Below are 18,561 nucleotides of genomic sequence, written 5' to 3'. Positions count from 1 at the left end.
TGTGGGTGAGTGTGTGCGAGAGAGCGCCGTGCTCCAGATCGTGAGGGGAACCACCAGTCATTCATTACCTGTCTGAGCGGCCCGTTAGCGCTGCCTCAGGCCCAGCGTCGCCGCGCGTCAACACCCACACCGCTATTCAGTTAGACCGACCGCACCAAGTCGGCCGAGTCTGTCGGTGTGTGCATACCGCCCCGGCAGCGCGCTGTCAAACGCCGAGCACGCCGAGCACGCCGCGGCGGTGGCCTCTCGCCTCTCTCCGGGCGGCCGGACCGTTTTCAAAGAGATTATCGCTGGCGAGCACACTGTAAAAAAAAATTTGGTTGCACTCACTCTACAGTTCACAGTCAAGGAATAACAGCGGATGGTCACATCGAATGGGTCGGAGGAGGAAAGTAAGGGTCGGCAGGTGACGGGTCAAAAAGGTTGGAGGAAAGAGCGAAGGGTTGAAGGCGACGACCTAAAAGGTCGGAAGACGCGGCGACGCGGCCCGGCCTGCCTACGGTGCTCGCGTCATTTCCTCCGGCTAATTGCCCCCCAAGTCACCGGCGTCACTGCGTGCTGCCCCCGGCGGGGCCCTCGGCCCGGCGTGTGAAGCGTTCTTATTAGGGACACGATGCTACCCCGGCGTCCCCTGGCCCCTCGATTTCCAGGAGAAGGCCGCCCCCATTTGCCTGGCTGGCTCTGCCATTTTTTTGTTTTTTGATGTGTGTGTGTGTTGTTTTTGTTTCCTCCTCGTGTCGGCCTTTTAGTTTCAATTACGAGGGCGACCCGCTCGGTGTCCGCCGTGTCGCCGGCGCGGTAATTTGGTTCGTTTGTACCTCGTTAGGACCCCGTTCGACCCTTGGCGGGGCCCTCGGCGGGGTCCTTGGGGGACACGCACAAGCGTCGCACACTTACAGTGCACCGCACACACACTACGGCACACACACTACGCCGGCGAGGGCCTCTCCAGGAGACCGCCGTGATGACACGAGGCGTCGGCCCCGATTTTCTCCAGGAGTCGTGGCCCCTCTCCAGCGCTGCAGACTCACTCGCTCTGTCTCTCTCGCACCGGTACGGGACGCCCCACGAGTGCGAGAGAGACAGAGCTGCCGGAGAGAGGCGGCGCGGAGTCGTGGTCCTCGCGTCCTTGGGGCTCATCGTCCTTTCTCCTTGTGTAAATATGGCGGCGCAGCGATATCCGGGGGCCCCTTTTTAGGGCGCCACTTGCGCAACGCGCGGGGCACTATCAATCCAGCGCCCCGCCGCACAGTGGGCCAGAAGACCGGTGGAGGCGGACAAAACTCTAGACGCGTTTTGAGCTCCAGAGTCGCTAAGTGGGACTAGAAACGAACGCGTGACCCCACCAATGGATTCCTCGTTCGGAGAGTAATCCACGCTCATGTACGCGCTGAGTAGTCACGTGTTTGCCCACTTTGATTTGATCCATCTCTGCCTCTGGGCGTAGTGCTGCCCATTTGTATGCGCTGCATAAACGTGCCCTGGGGACGGAGAAACGTGAGATTCAACCGGAGTGCACACAATGGAAAACAAACGGAACGCCCTCACTTCGACTATCAGTCAACCCGAAATTGGGTCACGCGTCTCACGTCCACAAATAATTGTCTATTTATTCACTGAGAAAATATTTTTTTAAAAAAATCAGATGAGTTTACTAGGAACGCCTTCAGAGCATGATTACTGTTTTCTATCTGCACAGTGTGCAGGTTGTTTTCCCCCAGTGAGTGATGCGATGCACAAGGTGTTTGCTCGTTACCATTTCCTCATTACCTTTTTGTGCACGCTGGGGGCGGGGGCGGGGCACTGCGGGGCGCTGTGCAGGACCTTCTTTGGATTGCGTCACCGCCACGTAGCCACGTAACGAATAGACAGATGGGCAGCCTCCGGGTATAACTCGCCTCTGACCACCATACGCCCCTTTCCACGCCACGCCCCGCGATGCCCCGCGAGTGCGGTCTGCCTGACCGGCCCGTCTGGCCGGCCTGACCTCGCCGGTCAGTCGGACAGCCAGGCAGGCAGCCAGGCCCTCCAGGTGTCAGCTACACTCTAAATGTAGGGTGCCCAGTAACTGGGTGCCTTTGTCGCCTGCCCCACTTTTTAGGGCGCCAAATGTCGCCCAGTTTCTGGGCACCTTTGTCGCCTAGTCTTGGGTTGGACAAACCATAAGGAACCTGCCTTCACCCATGGCTCAGCAGCGACTAAGGTGCCAAAGGTGCCCAGAATCTGGGCACCTTAGTCGCCCAGGAACTAGACACCTGTCCATGCTCTGCCATGGGAGAGGGCCGGTTACTGCATGATTAGTCCACCCCGAGACTGGGCGACAAAGGTGCCCAGAAACTGGGCGACATTTGGCACCCTAAAAAGTGGGGCGGGCGACAAAGGCGCCCAGTTACTGGGCACCCTACATTTAGAGTGTAGATGCACCCGCAGCCACAATGTCGCAATGGGTCTCTAGAGATCGGAATCGCAAACTGGCACCTCAATCTCGCTGTTGACACGATGAAGAATTGGCTGGAAATGGGTGCAACTGCGGTCGGGGGCGGAGTGAGCGCACTCCAAGCGTCTCACGAACAAATTTCTCATAATTCGAAGGAGTGAGCTATTTCCCTTCGTGCTCAAGGATAAAATAGACGCAGCTTTTCTAAAGAATTTCCTCTTAAAAATTTTCAGTTTCCCATCGAAATTTTAAAATTGAAAATCCTGGTTTTGCTGACTTTGCTTTTGTCTGTGTGTTGCAGGTGAGTTTCTTTGGACCCGGGCAGCTTTGGGGAGCGTCTCCGGAGAGCCCACTGGTAAAGTGAATCAGGGGTAGCTTTGGATTATGAATCTATCAAATTTTTAGTCTTTTTTTTTTTCACGGTGGATGGCTTTTCCTTGTGACTTGTCCGGTCGAGGGCGGCCTGAAAGGGTCGCCTTCTGGCCACTCGACATTTCCTCGCCTCCTACACTGGAAGTGGACGCTGTTTGCCGTCGGCCCGTTCATGAGCTTGCCGGGGTCCACGGGTCGTGCCGGCAGTGGCGTGGCCACAGTGACGTGGCCGGCCCGGGGGCGTGCAGGCCGTGCCGTGCAGGCGTGCCGTGCAGGCGTGCCGCAGCTGGTGTCGGAACGCGTGGAGCTTGCCTTGCAGTGCGGCGGCCGTGCGGCCAGTTGCGTGGCTTTGCGGCCAATTTGGGCCCGTCGCTCTGTCTCTGTCGCACTCATGGGGCGCCCCGTTGGGTTGCGAGGGAGACGGAGCGACGCGAACGACGCTCCGCCCGGCGGCTGACGTCGTCGTGACCGCGCTCCGAGACGCTCGTTCGATACCTCGAACGCAGCCTGGACATTTACACCGCGTCAACAGTGGACCAGAAGACCGGATTTTGACCGCCTCCACCGGTCTTCCTGCCCACTGTGGCGTCCTCCAAGTCCCGGACGGTCCTGGACCGCCGCCGCGGTGGTCCTTGTAATGGGGCAAACACGGACTTAAGTGTCGCGCGCGAGTCCAATATTGGGGTAGCCCCGTTTGCCCCGAGCAAACGTGTTTTCCCTTTGATGTGTTTGTGTTTGGGCGGGCATGCCTTGCAGTGCAGGCGCACCGAGGCTGCTGCTTCCTGTACGACCGTCGCGACGCACTTAACTTATTAAGGGAGCCTTGGACAGTTACGCGGGTTGCCTTCTCCTCGGGCACTGCACGCTGATTCCCGACGCGCGTCGCTTTCTCTCTCGCACTCGCGGGGCCCTCCGTGCAGCCGCGAGAGAGACAGAGCGATGAAACTAGCCACCGTTCGGACCCAGCCTGGCCGGCCGCCGTTTCGCGATGCTCCGTTTCTCGCTCAATTCACCGCGACTTGTAGTGTGGGCGGCGAAATGCGAAAATGCGCGGGAAATTTTCCGCTCGGATGCGCGCCCAACTCGCACGCATGCGCGGGCGGGCCGCGTTTCGATGACAATCTAGAGAATGTCGGCGCATCCTTCGGGACCCTGGCGGCCTCTAGGCCTTTAGGCCGCGCTATGAGGCGTGAGTCACTTTCTCCCTCGGGACGCCTTTATCAGTGTGGGAGCATGCTCGGCCGACGCGATGCATGCAGGGCCTTCGACGGCCGGACAACACGTGTCTGGCAGGCAAATCGCGCGCACACTGTCAAATCTCCGGGCCAGAAGACCGCTGGAGGCGACCAAAGACGCGTTTTGAGCTGCAGAGTCGCTAAATGGGACTCGAACCGAACGTGTTACCCCACCAATGGATTGCTCTCCGAGCGAGGAATCCATTGGTGGGGTCACACGTTCGGTTCGAGTCCCATTTAGCGACTCTGGAGCTCGAAACGCGTCCGGGATTTTGGTCGCCACCCTGGCCCACTGTGCGGCGGGAGGGCCCTCTCCACGGCGTCGTCGGCGACCCTGCCGGTCGTGCCCCGGCGCGCCCTACATGCCGAGCCCCCTAACGACGACGCGAGACGGCACTGTAATTGCGGCATTAACTTGGGTGGGAATCTGAGCGGTGCAAAGTGGCGAGGCGCGCGCCCATGGCGAAGCGCGAAGCGGGCTCGGCTCGACGCCTTATCCAGAGCAGGCTGCGGAGTGGAGGCCTGGGTGCCTGTTGCCTCCCCCCAGGTGCCTCCCCCCAGGGCCCTCGCGTAAGCCACGTGATCCGTTTTAGGCGGCTCTCTGTCTCTTATCGGATTGTGGCGGCCCCGTCGGCGCTTTGTGCTTCCCCCTCGGTTGCGGGTTCAAACCCCGCCGGGGCCGCGAGACATTTCTAATTTTTGATACGTGCTTTTGCTTTCCCGCGTCTCTGCCACGCCACTGCAAGCCGCGACAAGGGCGACGAGACGGCGCACGGTGCATCAGAGCGACGGGACCTTTCTTCGACATTACGCGTTCGTCGTGCTCGGGGGGCCGCCGGGGACGCTCGTCCGCGGACGACCGCGCAGCATCGCAGTGGGGAGCCTTGCCGCCTTACACTGCCTTGCACCGCTTGAGCAGCCCGTCCTTCCTCTCCCTCGTGCCGCCTAGGCTAGGTTAGGTCAACCCTAATGGGAGCGCGTGGGGCGGAGCACGAGGCGAGGCACGGCGAGGTTGGCAACAGCCGATGATCACGGTCAAGCCGTCGCTGCTCGTGCCGTTGTTGTCGGCGGCCACGTCCGCGGGTTCAAACACCACCGGCGCAACACACTTTTCGTTGCTTTTGTCGTTGTTTTCGGCGAGGTGCGTGTCTTTGCAGCAGCAGTCATTGACCACACGCCGCCGCCACTTCCTCCCCCCCCCCCCCCCCCGCGGGTTTTGTCAGTCTTCGGAAGCCTTTGGGCGCCGCACCGCGCGCACCGACCCAGCCGCGCCGCCTACGCACGGAAACAAATAGGATGTTGTTATTGGCGCCCTTTCCACACTGTCGCCGACTGCGACAGTGTGGAAAGGGCGCGCGTCGGTTTGGATGCGAGGTCGCGGTTATTTCGTTAATTTGATTGTCGTGTGTGTGTGTGTGTGCTGGTCGCGGTGCGTGCGCTTCAGCCTTTATCACTGGATTACTTCCGTCCTGCCTGGCAGTGCCTGCACGGGCTGCCCGCCGCTGAATGAATGGACCGAGTGAGATGTCACACACACACACACACACACACACACAGGGCGGTTAAATCCCCCTCCCCCTAAGGACACAACGTGGAAGGGGCCTCCTCGGTCGTCGTCGTGCGCTCGCCTTTTTGTGGAGGGCTTTGGACGTGCCGGGTGGGCCGCTCCTCCAGGCCGCTCCAGGCCGCTGGACTGATGAGGGACGCCCCGCCCCACCCCGCCCCACCCCGCCCCGCCCCGCCCCGCCGGCCCCACCTGTGCCGGAGCACCTGGGTGCGTCTGGCCGCGCCGCGCCCCGCCACGCCCCGCTGCGCCGCGCCGCCGTCGGGGAAGTGAGTCAGTCCGTGCGCGCGGCCCAGAGGCCCCGCACCGCGCTCGGCCCTCGCGTTCGCGCCGCCCTGGCCGCCGCGTTAGCCGCGTCCAGCTGCGCGACCCGCCATGTCACTCCGCGCGGTGTGACGCGCCGTGTGACGCCCCCAGTGCGTGCGATGAGTGCCTGTGACGTGTTTGTGACGTGTGGCGCCGCCGTGCGTGACACCGGCGTCACGATGGAGCAGGACTGCGACGCGGGGACGCTCCGCTCGTCAGGTGAGCGATGTGACTCACTGAACAGTGTCGCGAACAACGATTATGGCGATGTCGCCCTGTCTCTGTCGCACCCGTAAGGCTCGCCCCGTGCGTGGGAGTGAGACAGAGCGACTGAGAAGCACGTGCACTTGGCGGTCGTTACCCCGTTGCGGCGCGAGTGTCGCCCGGGATTGCCATCTCTAGGAGCTCGGCATGGCAGTGCAGCGGCACGGCCCGAGCAGCACCTCGTGGACGCCCCCTCCTCCCACGCCCCCCCCCCCCCCCCCCCCGTCCCGCTCAGGTTCCTTTGTGAAGCCTCACGCTGCCGGCGCGTCTTCGCGGCTCGCCGGAGCCCGGCCTCTGTCGGCCTCTCTGTCGCTCTCGTCGGCCTCCGGGCGGAAGAGACAGAGACGACGGGCGGACGGCATGGCTCGGCCGGAACTCCGCTCCAGTGTCGGGGAGGGGGAGGGGGGGGGAGATCGCCCGATGGAATTGCACGCGATGGGTGCCGGCCGATTAAAAGCGAATTAGTTCATCGGGCTGCCGATGGAGGCGCCCCGACCATCCAGGTGCGGCTGCAGTGCACAGTGGGCCAGAAGAGCGGTGGAGGCGGTCCGCCACTGTGCCGGTGTCGCGTCACTGCCGTGATCCGTGATCGTGCGAACGACCAATGGCGCGGCGTGCCCTGCGTGCCGTGTTGGCCATGGTGGCGGCGAGGCGCGCGAGGTCGAAAGTAGAATGGAATTCGCCCGCCTCCTTGCACCGCTTGCACCGCTTGCACACAAAAGCGTGACAGCGGTCGTACACGTGTCCGCGCTGCCCGTGTGGGAGTGAGACAGACCGGCCCTTCCGAGGCCCGTGTGGGAGTGAGAGAGTGAGGCCCTTCCGAGGCGGCCGCGGTGCTCGACACGGCCGCGTCAGTGTTCTGTCACTACTCGGCCTCGCGGGGGACGCGGGGCCGCCGCTGCAGAGCAAGCCGCGCGCCGCGTGAGGCCGGCAGGGCGACTCCGAGTGGGGTAGGTGCGTCTCTCTCGCACTCAAGGGGCGAGAGAGAGAGAGAGAGAGAGAGAGAGAGGAGAGAGAGAGAGAGAGAGAGAGAGCAGCCCGCTGGCCAGCATGTCCACGTCGGCCACGTCCACGCAGACGGCCTGGAGTGGGCGGCGTGCGGCTTGCAGTGGAGTGGACCGGCCAGAGCCAACCAGACATTGTGTTGAAAAGCGGTCCAGTTTTCTCGCACTGCGTGGCACTGCGTGGCACTGCGTTCCCGCGGGCCAAGGTCCCTCCCTCTCGGCCGCCCTGGAGGCCGTGAGGTCAGAGAGTCGCGGAGGCACACTGCCAAGGCGCGGACCGCGGCGGACCCCGGGAGGAGCCTCTGTCCGGAGGCAGCGATGCCGCGCAAATTAGCAATGTCGGCGACCTGTCTGTCTCCCCGCGGACGGGGAGCGCCTCCTCGTCAGCCTCGCTCTACTTTGCCTCCAGAAAAGAAGTAAACAAATGCTCGGAATGAACGTCATGCTGCGGAACTTTGTTGTATTTTTGGGGCTGCAGGAGGTCGCGGATGGCTTCAGTACTGGTGCGACACTACTTTCTCACAGGCGTGATCCAGATAGTGCCACACACACGGGTGAATACACACACTCACACGGACACAGACACAGACCGTCAATTAGCCTGAAACCACAGCGTGCCTCGCCGCTCCGGGCTGCCCAGGCCGGGCGCCGAATCGGGCCATAGGTTGGCCGTGGCCCCAGCAGGCTGTCTCTCTCTCTCGCACCGATATACGGGGCGCCCCGTGAGTGCGACAGAGACAGAGCCTGGTCCGCGGCCGTTGCGTTTGGCGTTGACGAAGCCTTTGTGCGCCTGGCCGGCCTGCCCGGCTGCACGCGGGTTGCCACATCCATTGTGTGCGCCACTGCGCGCGCTTTTTCAAATATTCGCGTGGCTCGCCGATAATCCGCTTCGCGGAAAAGGGCAAAACGCTCGGAGAAAAAAAAAGTGAAAGGATTCAAAACCCCGCGACACTTGGCCGGGATTCGAACCCGCGTCCGATCCATAACCTCATGTTGTTGTTGTTGTCGTAAATTGCGCTCTGCTTCGCTGCTTTGCATTTGGCGCTTGGCGTTTTATTGGAGCCGTGTCGTTGTCCTGCGCAGGACACGTGAGACACTACACTGCACGCGGCCGGTGGCGCGACACTCGCGTGTGCTCGCCGTACACCGTAAAATGGCCACTTTTTTTCTTTTTCTTTTCTTTATGATCCGCCGGGAACGTGCGCGCCGTGCGCCCTTGGCGCTTGTGCTCTGCCTCCGGATTGACGCCGGCCAACGCGCCTTCCTGCTCGCGGAGAGGCAGGCAGGCGAACAACGGGACCTGCCGCGCCGCGTCGCACCGCGCGACGATTAGAGAGACAAATTCGGTCTCGTCAGTGCAGCAGCAGCGGAAGCGGCCGTCAGAACCGCCCTGGAACACACTGCTGGAAACTGGAAGGCCGCCTGGAGCCTGGCTGGAAACGGTCCGCAGAAGTCTTCTCTCTCAGATGGCCTGGAAGAGTGCCCTGGAGTCTGCCTTGCTGGAAGAGTGCCCTGGAGTCTGCCTTGCTGGAAGAGTGTCCTGGAGTCTGCCTTGCTGGAAGAGTGCCCTGGAGTCTGCCTTGCTGGAAGAGTGCCCTGGAGTCTGCCTTGCTGGAAGAGTGCCCTGGAGTCTGCCTTGCTGGAAGAGTGTCCTGGAGTCTGCCTTGCTGGAAGAGTGCCCTGGAGTCTGCCTTGCTGGAAGAGTGCCCTGGAGTCTGCCTTGCTGGAAGAGTGCCTGGGTCTGCCTTGCTGGAAGAGTGCCGGCTGCAGAGTCTGCCTTGCTGGAAGAGTGCCCTGGAGTCTGCCTTGCTGGAAGAGTGTCCTGGAGTCTGCCTTGCTGGAAGAGTGCCCTGGAGTCTGCCTTGCTGGAAGAGTGCCCTGGAGTCTGCCTTGCTGGAAGAGTGCCCTGGAGTCCGCCTGGCTTGGCAGGAAGGCTCTCTGCCTGCGCGGATGCGCCGCGCGGGCCGCGGCGTGGCTTGGCGTGGCTTGGCGCGGCGCGTTTTGGGTCACGATATTAGTCACGACGCAGGGGAGGAGAAACTCTTTTGGTCGGGATTCGGGGATTCGGGCGTGGCATGGCCGGGCATGGCGCCATCAAGGAAGCTCCGGCGACAGAGTGACTGACAAAGTGTGTGCTCCCGGATTTATTGCGGTGGTGCTCGTTTACCATCATTCGGTCTGTCTGTCTGTTTGCCAGTCTTTCTGTATGTGTGTCCTGTCTGTCTGTCTGTCCGCCTTCCGTCTGATTGCCGTTGGAAACCGCGAGTGCTGATTGTGCGTTTCGATGATGCGGGTGCGTCGCTGCCTGTCCCTGCCGCGGTCGCCGCCGCACGCGCGTGGAGCGTGCTGGGGCTGATTGCGCGGGAAGGACCGCGTAACTGCGGGCCGGCTGTCTCTCTCGCACCCCGACGGGGCGGCCCGCGAGTGCGAGAGAGACAGACGACCCGCAGTTACCGCCCTGTGTTCCGCGGTGTCCGTGCCGCGGCTGCTTTGGGTGTTTCGCCACGCCGGGGCCTTTCTCTCCCCTCCCCCTCTCGTCCCTCCGCGGAGTCCGTGCCGCTGGCTGCTTTTGGCGTGTTCTTGGGGCTACGGTCCGGGCTTTCCTCCCCCCTCTCTCTCTCCGCTGCAACGGCCGTGCAAAACGGCGCGCACCCGACGCAAGGGAGAAAGGTCGGAGTTCGTCGTCGGCAACACGTGTGCGCGCGTTTCGGCCTTTCGGCGTTTTGGCGCGTAAAGTTCAAGTTCGGGGAAAGAAACATGACGAGGAAAAGTGCGCGGGCTGTCCGTCCCGCGGAGAACCTTTAAAGAGGGAGGTCTTGACTGGTCATTTTGTGACTGGACCAAAAATAATCTTTAAGGTACAACGATTTTTTTTTTTTTATTTTTTTTGCAAATTTTCAAACCCAGCTGCACCGCCATAACATGGAGAATCTCCACTGCAAGGCTTTTAGAGTGTGCACGCAGGCGATGCAGGCGCGGAGGCGGCAGGGCAGGTGCCGCGGCTCTCTAGATTTTATTTTTTTCCTCTCGCGGCTCGCGGCACTTAACATGCAAATTCCGACTGCCGTTCGCACTGGACATGAATCTGAATATTAATCGCGCTTTCCATTCGCCGCGCCGCCAAATGTCGCTGAATCGCAATGTGTGTCGTTTTGCGGCGCCGCGGGAAAAGGGGATGCCGCCTGCCAACCTGCGAATCGCAAAAGGCCCAATTAAAAAGATAATTTAAACGTGGGCATCTATTTTTTAAAAGAGCATTCTGGCGATGCGTGTATTTTTTACAACATTATAATCTTCTCTATTGCATTGATGAACGGTTTCTCATAGCACGCCCTCTAGCCGAGTGCGCGTGTTTTTGTTGTTTTTTTTACACTGTGGTCTAGTTTTTCTCACTATTTTGCATTGATTGACCGTTTGTCTGATCTCCGCCTGCATCAAAGTCGTCCCTTCTTTCGGTCGTTCCGCTCCATTCACGAGTCCGGCCGGGGAAGCCATTCATATTCATTTCGAGGAGCCACCGCCACCTCCAAGTTGCCCGCCGTGATTTAGGCGCGGCCGGCCGGCCTGTCGATTAGTGCAGTGGAGGGCTTGGAGGCGTCGGGGCCCCCGGTCGGCCCCCGGGCAGGGCAGGGCAGGCCCCCCGCGGGGTCTGGGGCTGTATCTGGGAGGGGATCGGCCCTTTGGAGTGAATTAGTGAAGGGCTTTGGGGCTCGCCGCGCACGGGGCCCACCACGGGGCCACGCCCTCACTCTATCTGGCACGCGAGTGACCCGATGCGGCGGGGTGCGCGTTCGGTAACGCTGTCCTTGTCACTCCCACGCGCGGGGGCAGAGAGCGAGAGAGAGAGAGAGAGAGAGAGAGAGAGAGAGAGACTCGGACGCGCCCCCGGCCGATGGGCGATTGGGTGCCCCTTTTGGAGCGGCCCCCTCGGCCCCCTCGGCGGGGTGCGGCCGGTTGCAGCTTCCGCGTCCCGTGCGGTCTGACAGTGTGACGGCCTGACCTTTGAGGCTGAAAGGTTGCCGCCAGTTTGGGCAAGCCCGTCGTCATACCGCGGACGAGGTGTGGCGGGCACGAAAAAAAAGAAGAAAAAAAATCTTTGTTGTGGTAATCGACTCTGTTCGATAGACTGAAATCAATAGCTGCAATCGAAAATCCGATGCCGGCTGTCGAATTCAGTCTATCCCAGCGGTTCTCAACCTTTCTCGGCTCGCGACCCCAAATTTGTAGCCAAAAATTTCCGCGACCCCCAGGAAAAGTTTTGCGACCCCACGGGACCCCTCCTTTAGCATGCCACTGCGTCTGATCCGAGGCGGGCATTTTGCTCCCTCAACGGGCAATTGGTCTTTGGACCTTCCTTTAGCATGCCTCTGTTACGGAGTGCGATTATCAGTCTTAGTTTGGGAGCAGTATTGTCTCAAAGTTGGCCAAAACGCTCAGAAATGTCTTAAAAAATCATGTTTTGGGTCGATTTTAAGCAGCCACTGCGTCGATCCGAGGCGGGCATTTTGCTCCCTCAACGGGCAATTGTTCTATTGGACCTTCCTTTTAGCGTGGCCTATTTTGGTACGAAAATGCGATTATCCGCAAGGCAAAAAAACCCAAAGTTCCCTTGAAGGAGGCAAATATTGCTCTCAAAGTGGACCAAAATAGGCCCAACCGATTTTTCAAAGACATTTCTGAGCGTTTCGGCCAACTTTGAGACAATACTGCTCCCAAACTAAGACTGATAATCACACTCCGTAACAAAGGCATGCTAAAAGAAGGTCCAAAGACCAATTGCCCGTTGAAGGAGGACGAAATACCGCCTCGGGTCAGACGCAGTGGCTGCTTAAAATAGGCCCAAAACACGATTTTTCAAAGACATTTCTGACCGTTTTGGTAAACTTTGAGACAATACTGCTCCCAAACTAAGACTGATAATCACACTCCGTAACAAAGGCATGCTAAAGGAAGGTTCAAAGACCAATTGCCGGTTGAGGGAGCAAAATGCCCGCCTCGGATCAGACGCAGTGGCTGCTTAAAATCGGCCCAAAACACGACCCCAGCTACCTCGCCGCGACCCCTTAAAATTTTTTCGCGACCCCACTTGGGGTCGCGACCCTAAGGTTGAGAACCACTGGTCTATCCAACAGAGTCGACCTCAGCGACAAAGTCTGTCCGTGAGTCACTCTTCCTGCTCGCTGGCAGTGTGCGTTCATACGGTGATGCACCATTAGCGGCGTGATAGCGATTTGGCGACGATAGAGTGCGATAAGCGGGCTGCAGCGTTGCTGGCCGTGCAGGCCGTCATCGCCGTCAAACGGCCGCCGTCGACCGCGCCGTCTAGTCCGGGACTCTAGGGCATCGGGGCGGCGCCGCGGCCATGGCAGCCGCACTGCGAGGTGAGCTCGGCCGAGCCCGCCTGGAGGCTCCATGGAGCAGCGTCCTGGAAGCAGTCTGCAGACTGTCCCTCTCTCTCGCACTCGTGGAGCGTCGCGAGTGGGTGCGAGAGAGACAGAGCCGAACGAGCTCGCTGGCGCCGCGGTGGAGAGCGAGAGGCTGAACTTGGCGCCGGTCGGAGGGAGGACTGAGCCCTGGCGACGGGACTTGTCCTGGAGTGGTGACAAGGTCGTGGAGAATTGTGGCTAATTTCTCTCTCTCTCTCTCTCTGCTTTCCTCCCTTGGCGTACTCGCAGCGCCGTGGACGCGTTCCAGACGGCGCCCCGCGGTGCTGGTGATCCGATAGCAGGCCCCGCTGCAGCGAGAGGGCTCTGTCTGTCTCTCTCGCACTCGAGGCGTGCCCCGTGGGTGTGCGAGAGAGACAGGGGCGCTATTTGGCAGCTGCTGCCTGGCTGCAGCGCTTTGCATGAGGCGTCCCGGCGTCCCGGCCGGCCGTCGGCCTGATGGTGATCCGGTTTCCGCGGCGTCTCGGCCCCTGGACGGACTCGGGGTGGGGCGGGGCGGGGAAAGTGCCGGACGCTGTGGCGGGCAGGGGCAGGCCAGGGCTGCCAGGGCCCTGGGCGGCCCTTGGCTGCGCTGCGTTTACACCGAGGGAAAAGTAAGGGGTCCGACAGTCTGACGGGCCGGCCTGAAAATGGGCCTTGATTTTGTGCAGCGAAAATGAAGTCCGAAGGCCGGTTGCAGTCTGCAGGTGGGGCTGTGCAGTGCAGCGGCAATGGCAGCGCCTTGCGAGGCCGCTGCGTTCGACGGGCAGTCCATCGAGACGCACGTGTGAAACGCAACGCCCTTACAGTGGGCCCCACGCACCTTCCTCTTCCTTTCCTTGCGTCTTTCTCTTCTTTCCTGTCCGTTCTTGGTCCTTCCCCTCCGATGCCCCCTGCTGCCCTTCCGGTCCCTTTTGCCATGCTCCTTTCCAACCCTGCAATGCTTTTCCAATCGCTTCCTCTCCGCCCTCTCCTTTACCTTTCTCTCCCTTGCGCCTTCCTCCGCGGCCCTTGTGTGGCCCATTCACTCTTGCTTTCGGACTCGGCCGGAGAGGATCCCGATAATATCGGTCCACTCCACTGCACGGCCGACGGCCAGCCCGGCCAGCCCTTCGCCGCCGATTTCATCGTGTCCGACGCGCACCTCGAACGTCGCTTTATGTTAATCCGTGGCGAGCCGCGGCACGCCCCCCGCCGCCCACTTGGTGCGTTTCACTTTTTTGTGCCAAATTAGCATGTGTCGTGCTAAAGGGAAAGGTTTTGACTGAGCGCCGATCCCTTGGCCGGCTTGTTTGTCTCCGTCGGTCTGTCTCTCTCGCACGCGTGGGGCGTCCCAGACCGGCGTCTGGGTGCGGCGCGGTGATTGGGTCGGATCGGCGCCGCGGTGTCCGCGCTGTGCGTCTGGAAAAGTGGCAACTCTACATCTCTATTCGCTGCGGCGCTGCGGTCTGGCCAAGCCCAGGCCTTGCCGGCCAAGACCATTCCCGCCGCACCGCAGCGCCCGACGTACTCTGCCTGCCGCCCGCTTTCCGAAAGATCGTTCCGTCGCTCCGTCTCCCTCGCACCCCTGCGTACCCTACGTGACGCCCCGTGAGTGCGAGAGAGACAGAGCGACGGAATAATCCTTCGGCTGGCGCGCCGAGTCCGGTGTGGTCACGCCGCCACCGACCGCCACACCAACAAGTACACGAATACGGTACTCTCGCTCGGCAGCGCCGCGCCGCAGATCTCGCGCCGGCAGTGGAAAAACAAAAACCAGCGCATCGCGACTAAGTGTGTGCTTTTTGTGCCCCCGCAGGCGAGGTGGTCTACGACTCGATCCTGCTCAACAAGCAGAAGACCAAGAACTACTGGGAGCAGCTCATGATGGCGGCCGCTGCCCCGGGGTCGCCGACGGCGCCCCCCTCCGGCCCCGCCAGCCCCCAGCAGGCCCCGCAGGTCGCCGTCGTGGTGGGCCAGGGCCGCGACATGCCGTCGCTGGAGCAGGCCGGCAGCGAAGTGTCCGAGCAGGAGTACTTCGACGCGCGCTCCACGGTAAGCACACTGCACAGTGGGCCAGAAGACCGGGGGAGGCGGCCAAAATCATAGACGCGGTTTCAGCCGCCTCCACCGGTCTTGCGCTTGAGAAGGCGTCTAAGTTCCTCCGGTGCATTTTTATATAAATGAACGTTTTCGAATAAATGTTGGAAATATGTTGGTCTGACGTGAGTGTGCTTCCGCAGGTGTCGCCGCCCGAGCCGGCCGAGGCCGCGGACGCTGACGGCGTGACGGGCGGGCCCAAGGTGGTGGAGACGGTGGCCAAGGCGTGCCGCCGCCTGGAGCACGGCCTGGAGGCGGAGCACGCCCTGGAGCACGCGCTGGAGCGGGAGAGCGTGGTGGAGCGAGACATCCGCCTCCAGCGTGAGCGGGAGGAGCAGCTGGCCCGCGAGCGCGAGGCCGCCCTGGACCTCCTGCGCGACGACGGCTTCGTCAGCATCCCCACGTCCACCACGGACGAGGGCAACTTTTCCGAGTACGGCAGCGAGGAGAAGGAACACAGCATCGACGGAAGCAACAGGTGGGTACACTGGAGGGAGGGCCGCTACACTGGAGAGAAGCGCCGTCCGCGCGGTGCTCTGCGGCGTTTGGCACGGCCGGTGCGATTCGGTTTTCGAAGCGGCCTGCTGACGCGGCGAGGCGGCCAGTTCGCGGACACGTAATCAATACCGTTATCTCGTTAGTATCGCCGATAATCCCTGCAGAGGACCGCACTCTGCATGGCGTCCTCTGGCGCCTCTCTCTGTCTCGCTCGCACTCGGCCGGGCGGCGGGGCCGCGCTCGCAGTGTCGCGGACGCGTCCTGCTAGATTAGTGCGCGCGGGGAAGGGTGCGGGGCGCGGCCGTTGCCAGCTGGCCAGTGCGCCCCGCGGACCACCCGGACCACCCACCAGTCTTCGTCGGTGTGCTCGACTGGTTCGCTGACGGCCACCCCAAAGTCGCCACCATGTCGCCGTCCCCCGTCACCGATGTCCTCGCCGAGGCCCCCGACGCCGGCGCTCTGCTCGCTGACGGCGCCCTGGACGTCGTCGTCGGGAAGGCGGCCGCCGAGCGCGCCGACAGCACGGACAGCGCCACTGGCGGCAACGTGACCCCCGCCGAAGACGCGGACACTGACTTGACAGCGGACACGGTGGACGCCGACAACAACGCCGCCGGGACGACCGTCGACGACCAGGACCTTGGGTAACACCACGCCTTGTCCCCGAACGGGAGGCCGAGGTTTTCGAGGGCGGATCCAGGGACTGTTTCGGGGAGGGGATGTCGCAAAAGTTGCCTACTTACAGTCTCAAAGTGCGACTTTCTGCCTACCTTTCAGGCGCCAGGGGTTTGAGGTGAAGGATGCGTCATGTGTCAGGCCATGGTCGGCTGTTTGGTAACGTTGCGACGCCTTAGATAAGCATAAGCACTGCCCGACGATGACGGACGTGTGCCAGTAGTGTACTAATGCGTGGATTCGAGTGCCGTGACCATGAAAAACGAGATGGTACTGTTTGTAGTGAAACTCAAGGGTGCTCCGCGAGCAGGCAATGGCCTAACGCCTTATTTTCCGTATTTTGGCTGTGCGCAGATCCTGTCACGATCGCAAGGCCATCGGGACTCTCTTTCGCTAATCCTGTCGCGAGTGCTAAACCCAGCCTGATGTTGCAGCCGCGTGATGAGCCCCGAGGTGGGGGCGCTGCCGCACCACCACCACCAGCGCACGCAGTCCATGGACTCGACCAGCTCGGGCCACTCGTCGGGCTCCGGGTCGGGCTCCGGGTCGGGCTCCGGGTCGTCGGGCTTCAACGGCCGGCGCCGCGTCACGGTCAAGCCCCTCGCCGAGCCGGAGGACCAGGACACGCCGACGTACATCAGGCAAGCACCTTCCCTTGGCGTTGCTTGATGTTGTTGTTGTTTTTTCGCTGGGTTTTAATTACGTTTTTTTGCAGGCCCAGCAGCGAGACTCCGATCGAGCGGGAGATTCGGCTGTCGCGCGAGCGGGAGGCCGAGCTGGCTCGCGAGAAGGCCCTGCGCCTCAGCGTCAACGCCCCCGCGGCCAACGGGACGGTGAGGGGCACTCCGCCACCAATCGGAAGGAATAGACAGCATGAGCGGTCTGCAATGATGATTTGTTTCCAGCAGGAGCACCCCGTCGTCAACGGAAATGCCGGCGCGGTCAACAACAGCAGCAGCAGCAACAACAAGGTGGAGGCGGCGGAGAGCAGGGAGTCGGTGCGGAATGCCACGAACCGCATCCAGCAGGAGATCTCGCGCGCCAACGAGCGGGAGCAGGAACTGCGCCACGCCAGCAAGGAGGTACACGAAAAGCCGGGACAACCGACGGGGGCAATCTTTCGCCAGTTGACTGTTGGGAATTCTAACCCTTTTCCGTTTGGCGTTGCAGGGCGGCCAGCGCTTCACGTCGTCCGAGTTCCCCTTCAAGCAGCTGAAGAAGGCCGTGTCGACGTCGCACCTCTCGGTGCTGAGCAGCGAGCCGACGACGCCCCCCGCGCCGCAGCCGCAGTCGCAGGCGCGGCCGCCGCTGCGCCGCCTGGGCACGGTGGCCACGTCGACGCCCACCTCGCCGGCCGCGCAGACGCCGCGCGCCGCCCTGGGCCGCTCCGTGTCGGCCGCGCCCTCGCCGGTCACCCTTTCCAGTGTGGTGTCGTCGCTCACGCCGGCCGGGCGCCGCTTCGCGCCCAACCCCAGCCAGAAGGGCCTGATGCAGCGCTTCCTCGCGTCCAGGGGCAAGGTAGGCACCCCGCCGAGCGGCCGTGCGCGCAATGCCTACCCGCCGGGCGCTCGGCGAGGAGGACTTGTTTTGGTACAGACCGACCGCCCCGCTGACTCGACGCACGCTCTCCCCTTGCAGATGAGCCCCGCCGGCTTGGTGAGCGGCTCGTCCGGGCCGGGTAGCGCCTCGCACCCGCCTGTGCTGCCCCAGACCCTGTACAGCCCCAGCGCCGCCGCGCACACCGCGCACACCGTGCCGCTGTCCCCCGCCGTCACGGCCAAGCTGACGGCGGTCGTGGACAGCGAGTCCTACGAGCGCGAGGTGAGTGCAGCGCCGGCTGCCGCCGTCACGACGGACTTGGCGTGCCCGAGGTTCGCTTGCTTTAACCTGCGCGTTGCCCACAGGAGCCGGCGCCCGCCCCCGTGCGACGCGGCTACACCTCCGCCGAGGACAAGATCCAGGAGGAGCTGAAGGAGATGCGGCGGCGGGAGGAGGAACTGAGGTGCGAAACGAACGACACTGTCGGTCGGAACGGGGACGGCACCGTCGCTACTCCACGCGCGAGAGACCGGCGCGTGAGCACGGAGTATCGCCGGAGTAGCGTCGGGGGCCTTCCCTCTGCGACTGGTTGTGATTTGAATGTTTTTTTGGACTACTTTTGAAAACATCGCACCTTCATTTCGCTTTTTCCTTCTTGGTTCTTACTAAACCTATTGATTTTGTTTAGGCTTCAGAGAGCGAGGACGTTCGCCCGCTCACAACCCAATCTGCTGTCCCTGCTGGACGACGTGGACAGTCCAGACTCCACAACCCTGAATGACAGCTCTCCAGTCATTGACAAACTACCTGCTATGGCGGCATTGCGATCCGCCCTATCTAATCCCAATTTGCTGGATGAGGAGGCCCACTTGAATGGTGTTGATTCCTTCAATGAAAAGGTGAGTGGACTGCATTTCCTCACTAAACCAACTCGTTCTGTTCAGAGGTAATGACATCTCTTACATTTTTTCTTACTGATGCTCTGTTTCCAGAATTTGCAGAAAAACAGTGGTATTAGGAAAAAGAATGCTCTGATAGCCGAATGGGAAAACCGCATCCAGCAACACATCGAGCATTGAATGTGTGTGTTATATTGTTGTAATATATAGAATTTAATAAGGTGGCAACCATCCCAATCTGTAAGTATTAGTTCTTACAAGTTTGG

General features: G+C 61.6%; 1 protein-coding gene across 2 annotated transcripts in view; it reads left to right on the top strand.

Annotated features, from left to right (window-relative positions):
- Nucleotides 1–18,561, top strand: part of LOC117652060 — a 74,928-nt gene that overhangs the window by 55,641 nt on the left and 726 nt on the right. The window contains exons 5-14 of one of the 2 annotated variants that reach the window (XM_034396697.1): nucleotides 14,404–14,639; nucleotides 14,828–15,162; nucleotides 16,292–16,498; nucleotides 16,573–16,690; nucleotides 16,766–16,939; nucleotides 17,028–17,375; nucleotides 17,496–17,678; nucleotides 17,762–17,859; nucleotides 18,085–18,295; nucleotides 18,389–18,535. In XM_034396697.1, the coding sequence (XP_034252588.1) occupies nucleotides 14,404–14,639; nucleotides 14,828–15,162; nucleotides 16,292–16,498; nucleotides 16,573–16,690; nucleotides 16,766–16,939; nucleotides 17,028–17,375; nucleotides 17,496–17,678; nucleotides 17,762–17,859; nucleotides 18,085–18,295; nucleotides 18,389–18,475 (1,997 nt within the window). In that variant the 3' untranslated portion in view covers nucleotides 18,476–18,535. Of the gene's footprint in view, nucleotides 1–14,403; nucleotides 14,640–14,827; nucleotides 15,163–16,291; nucleotides 16,499–16,572; nucleotides 16,691–16,762; nucleotides 16,940–17,027; nucleotides 17,376–17,495; nucleotides 17,679–17,761; nucleotides 17,860–18,084; nucleotides 18,296–18,388; nucleotides 18,536–18,561 lie in introns of both variants that reach the window. The other variant, XM_034396696.1, reaches the window with a different exon arrangement.

Source organism: Thrips palmi, unplaced genomic scaffold (genome assembly GCF_012932325.1).
Source record: "Thrips palmi isolate BJ-2018 unplaced genomic scaffold, TpBJ-2018v1 HiC_scaffold_6, whole genome shotgun sequence".
Lineage (NCBI taxonomy): Eukaryota > Metazoa > Arthropoda > Insecta > Thysanoptera > Thripidae > Thrips > Thrips palmi.
This window is presented reverse-complemented; position numbering and strand designations above follow the sequence as displayed.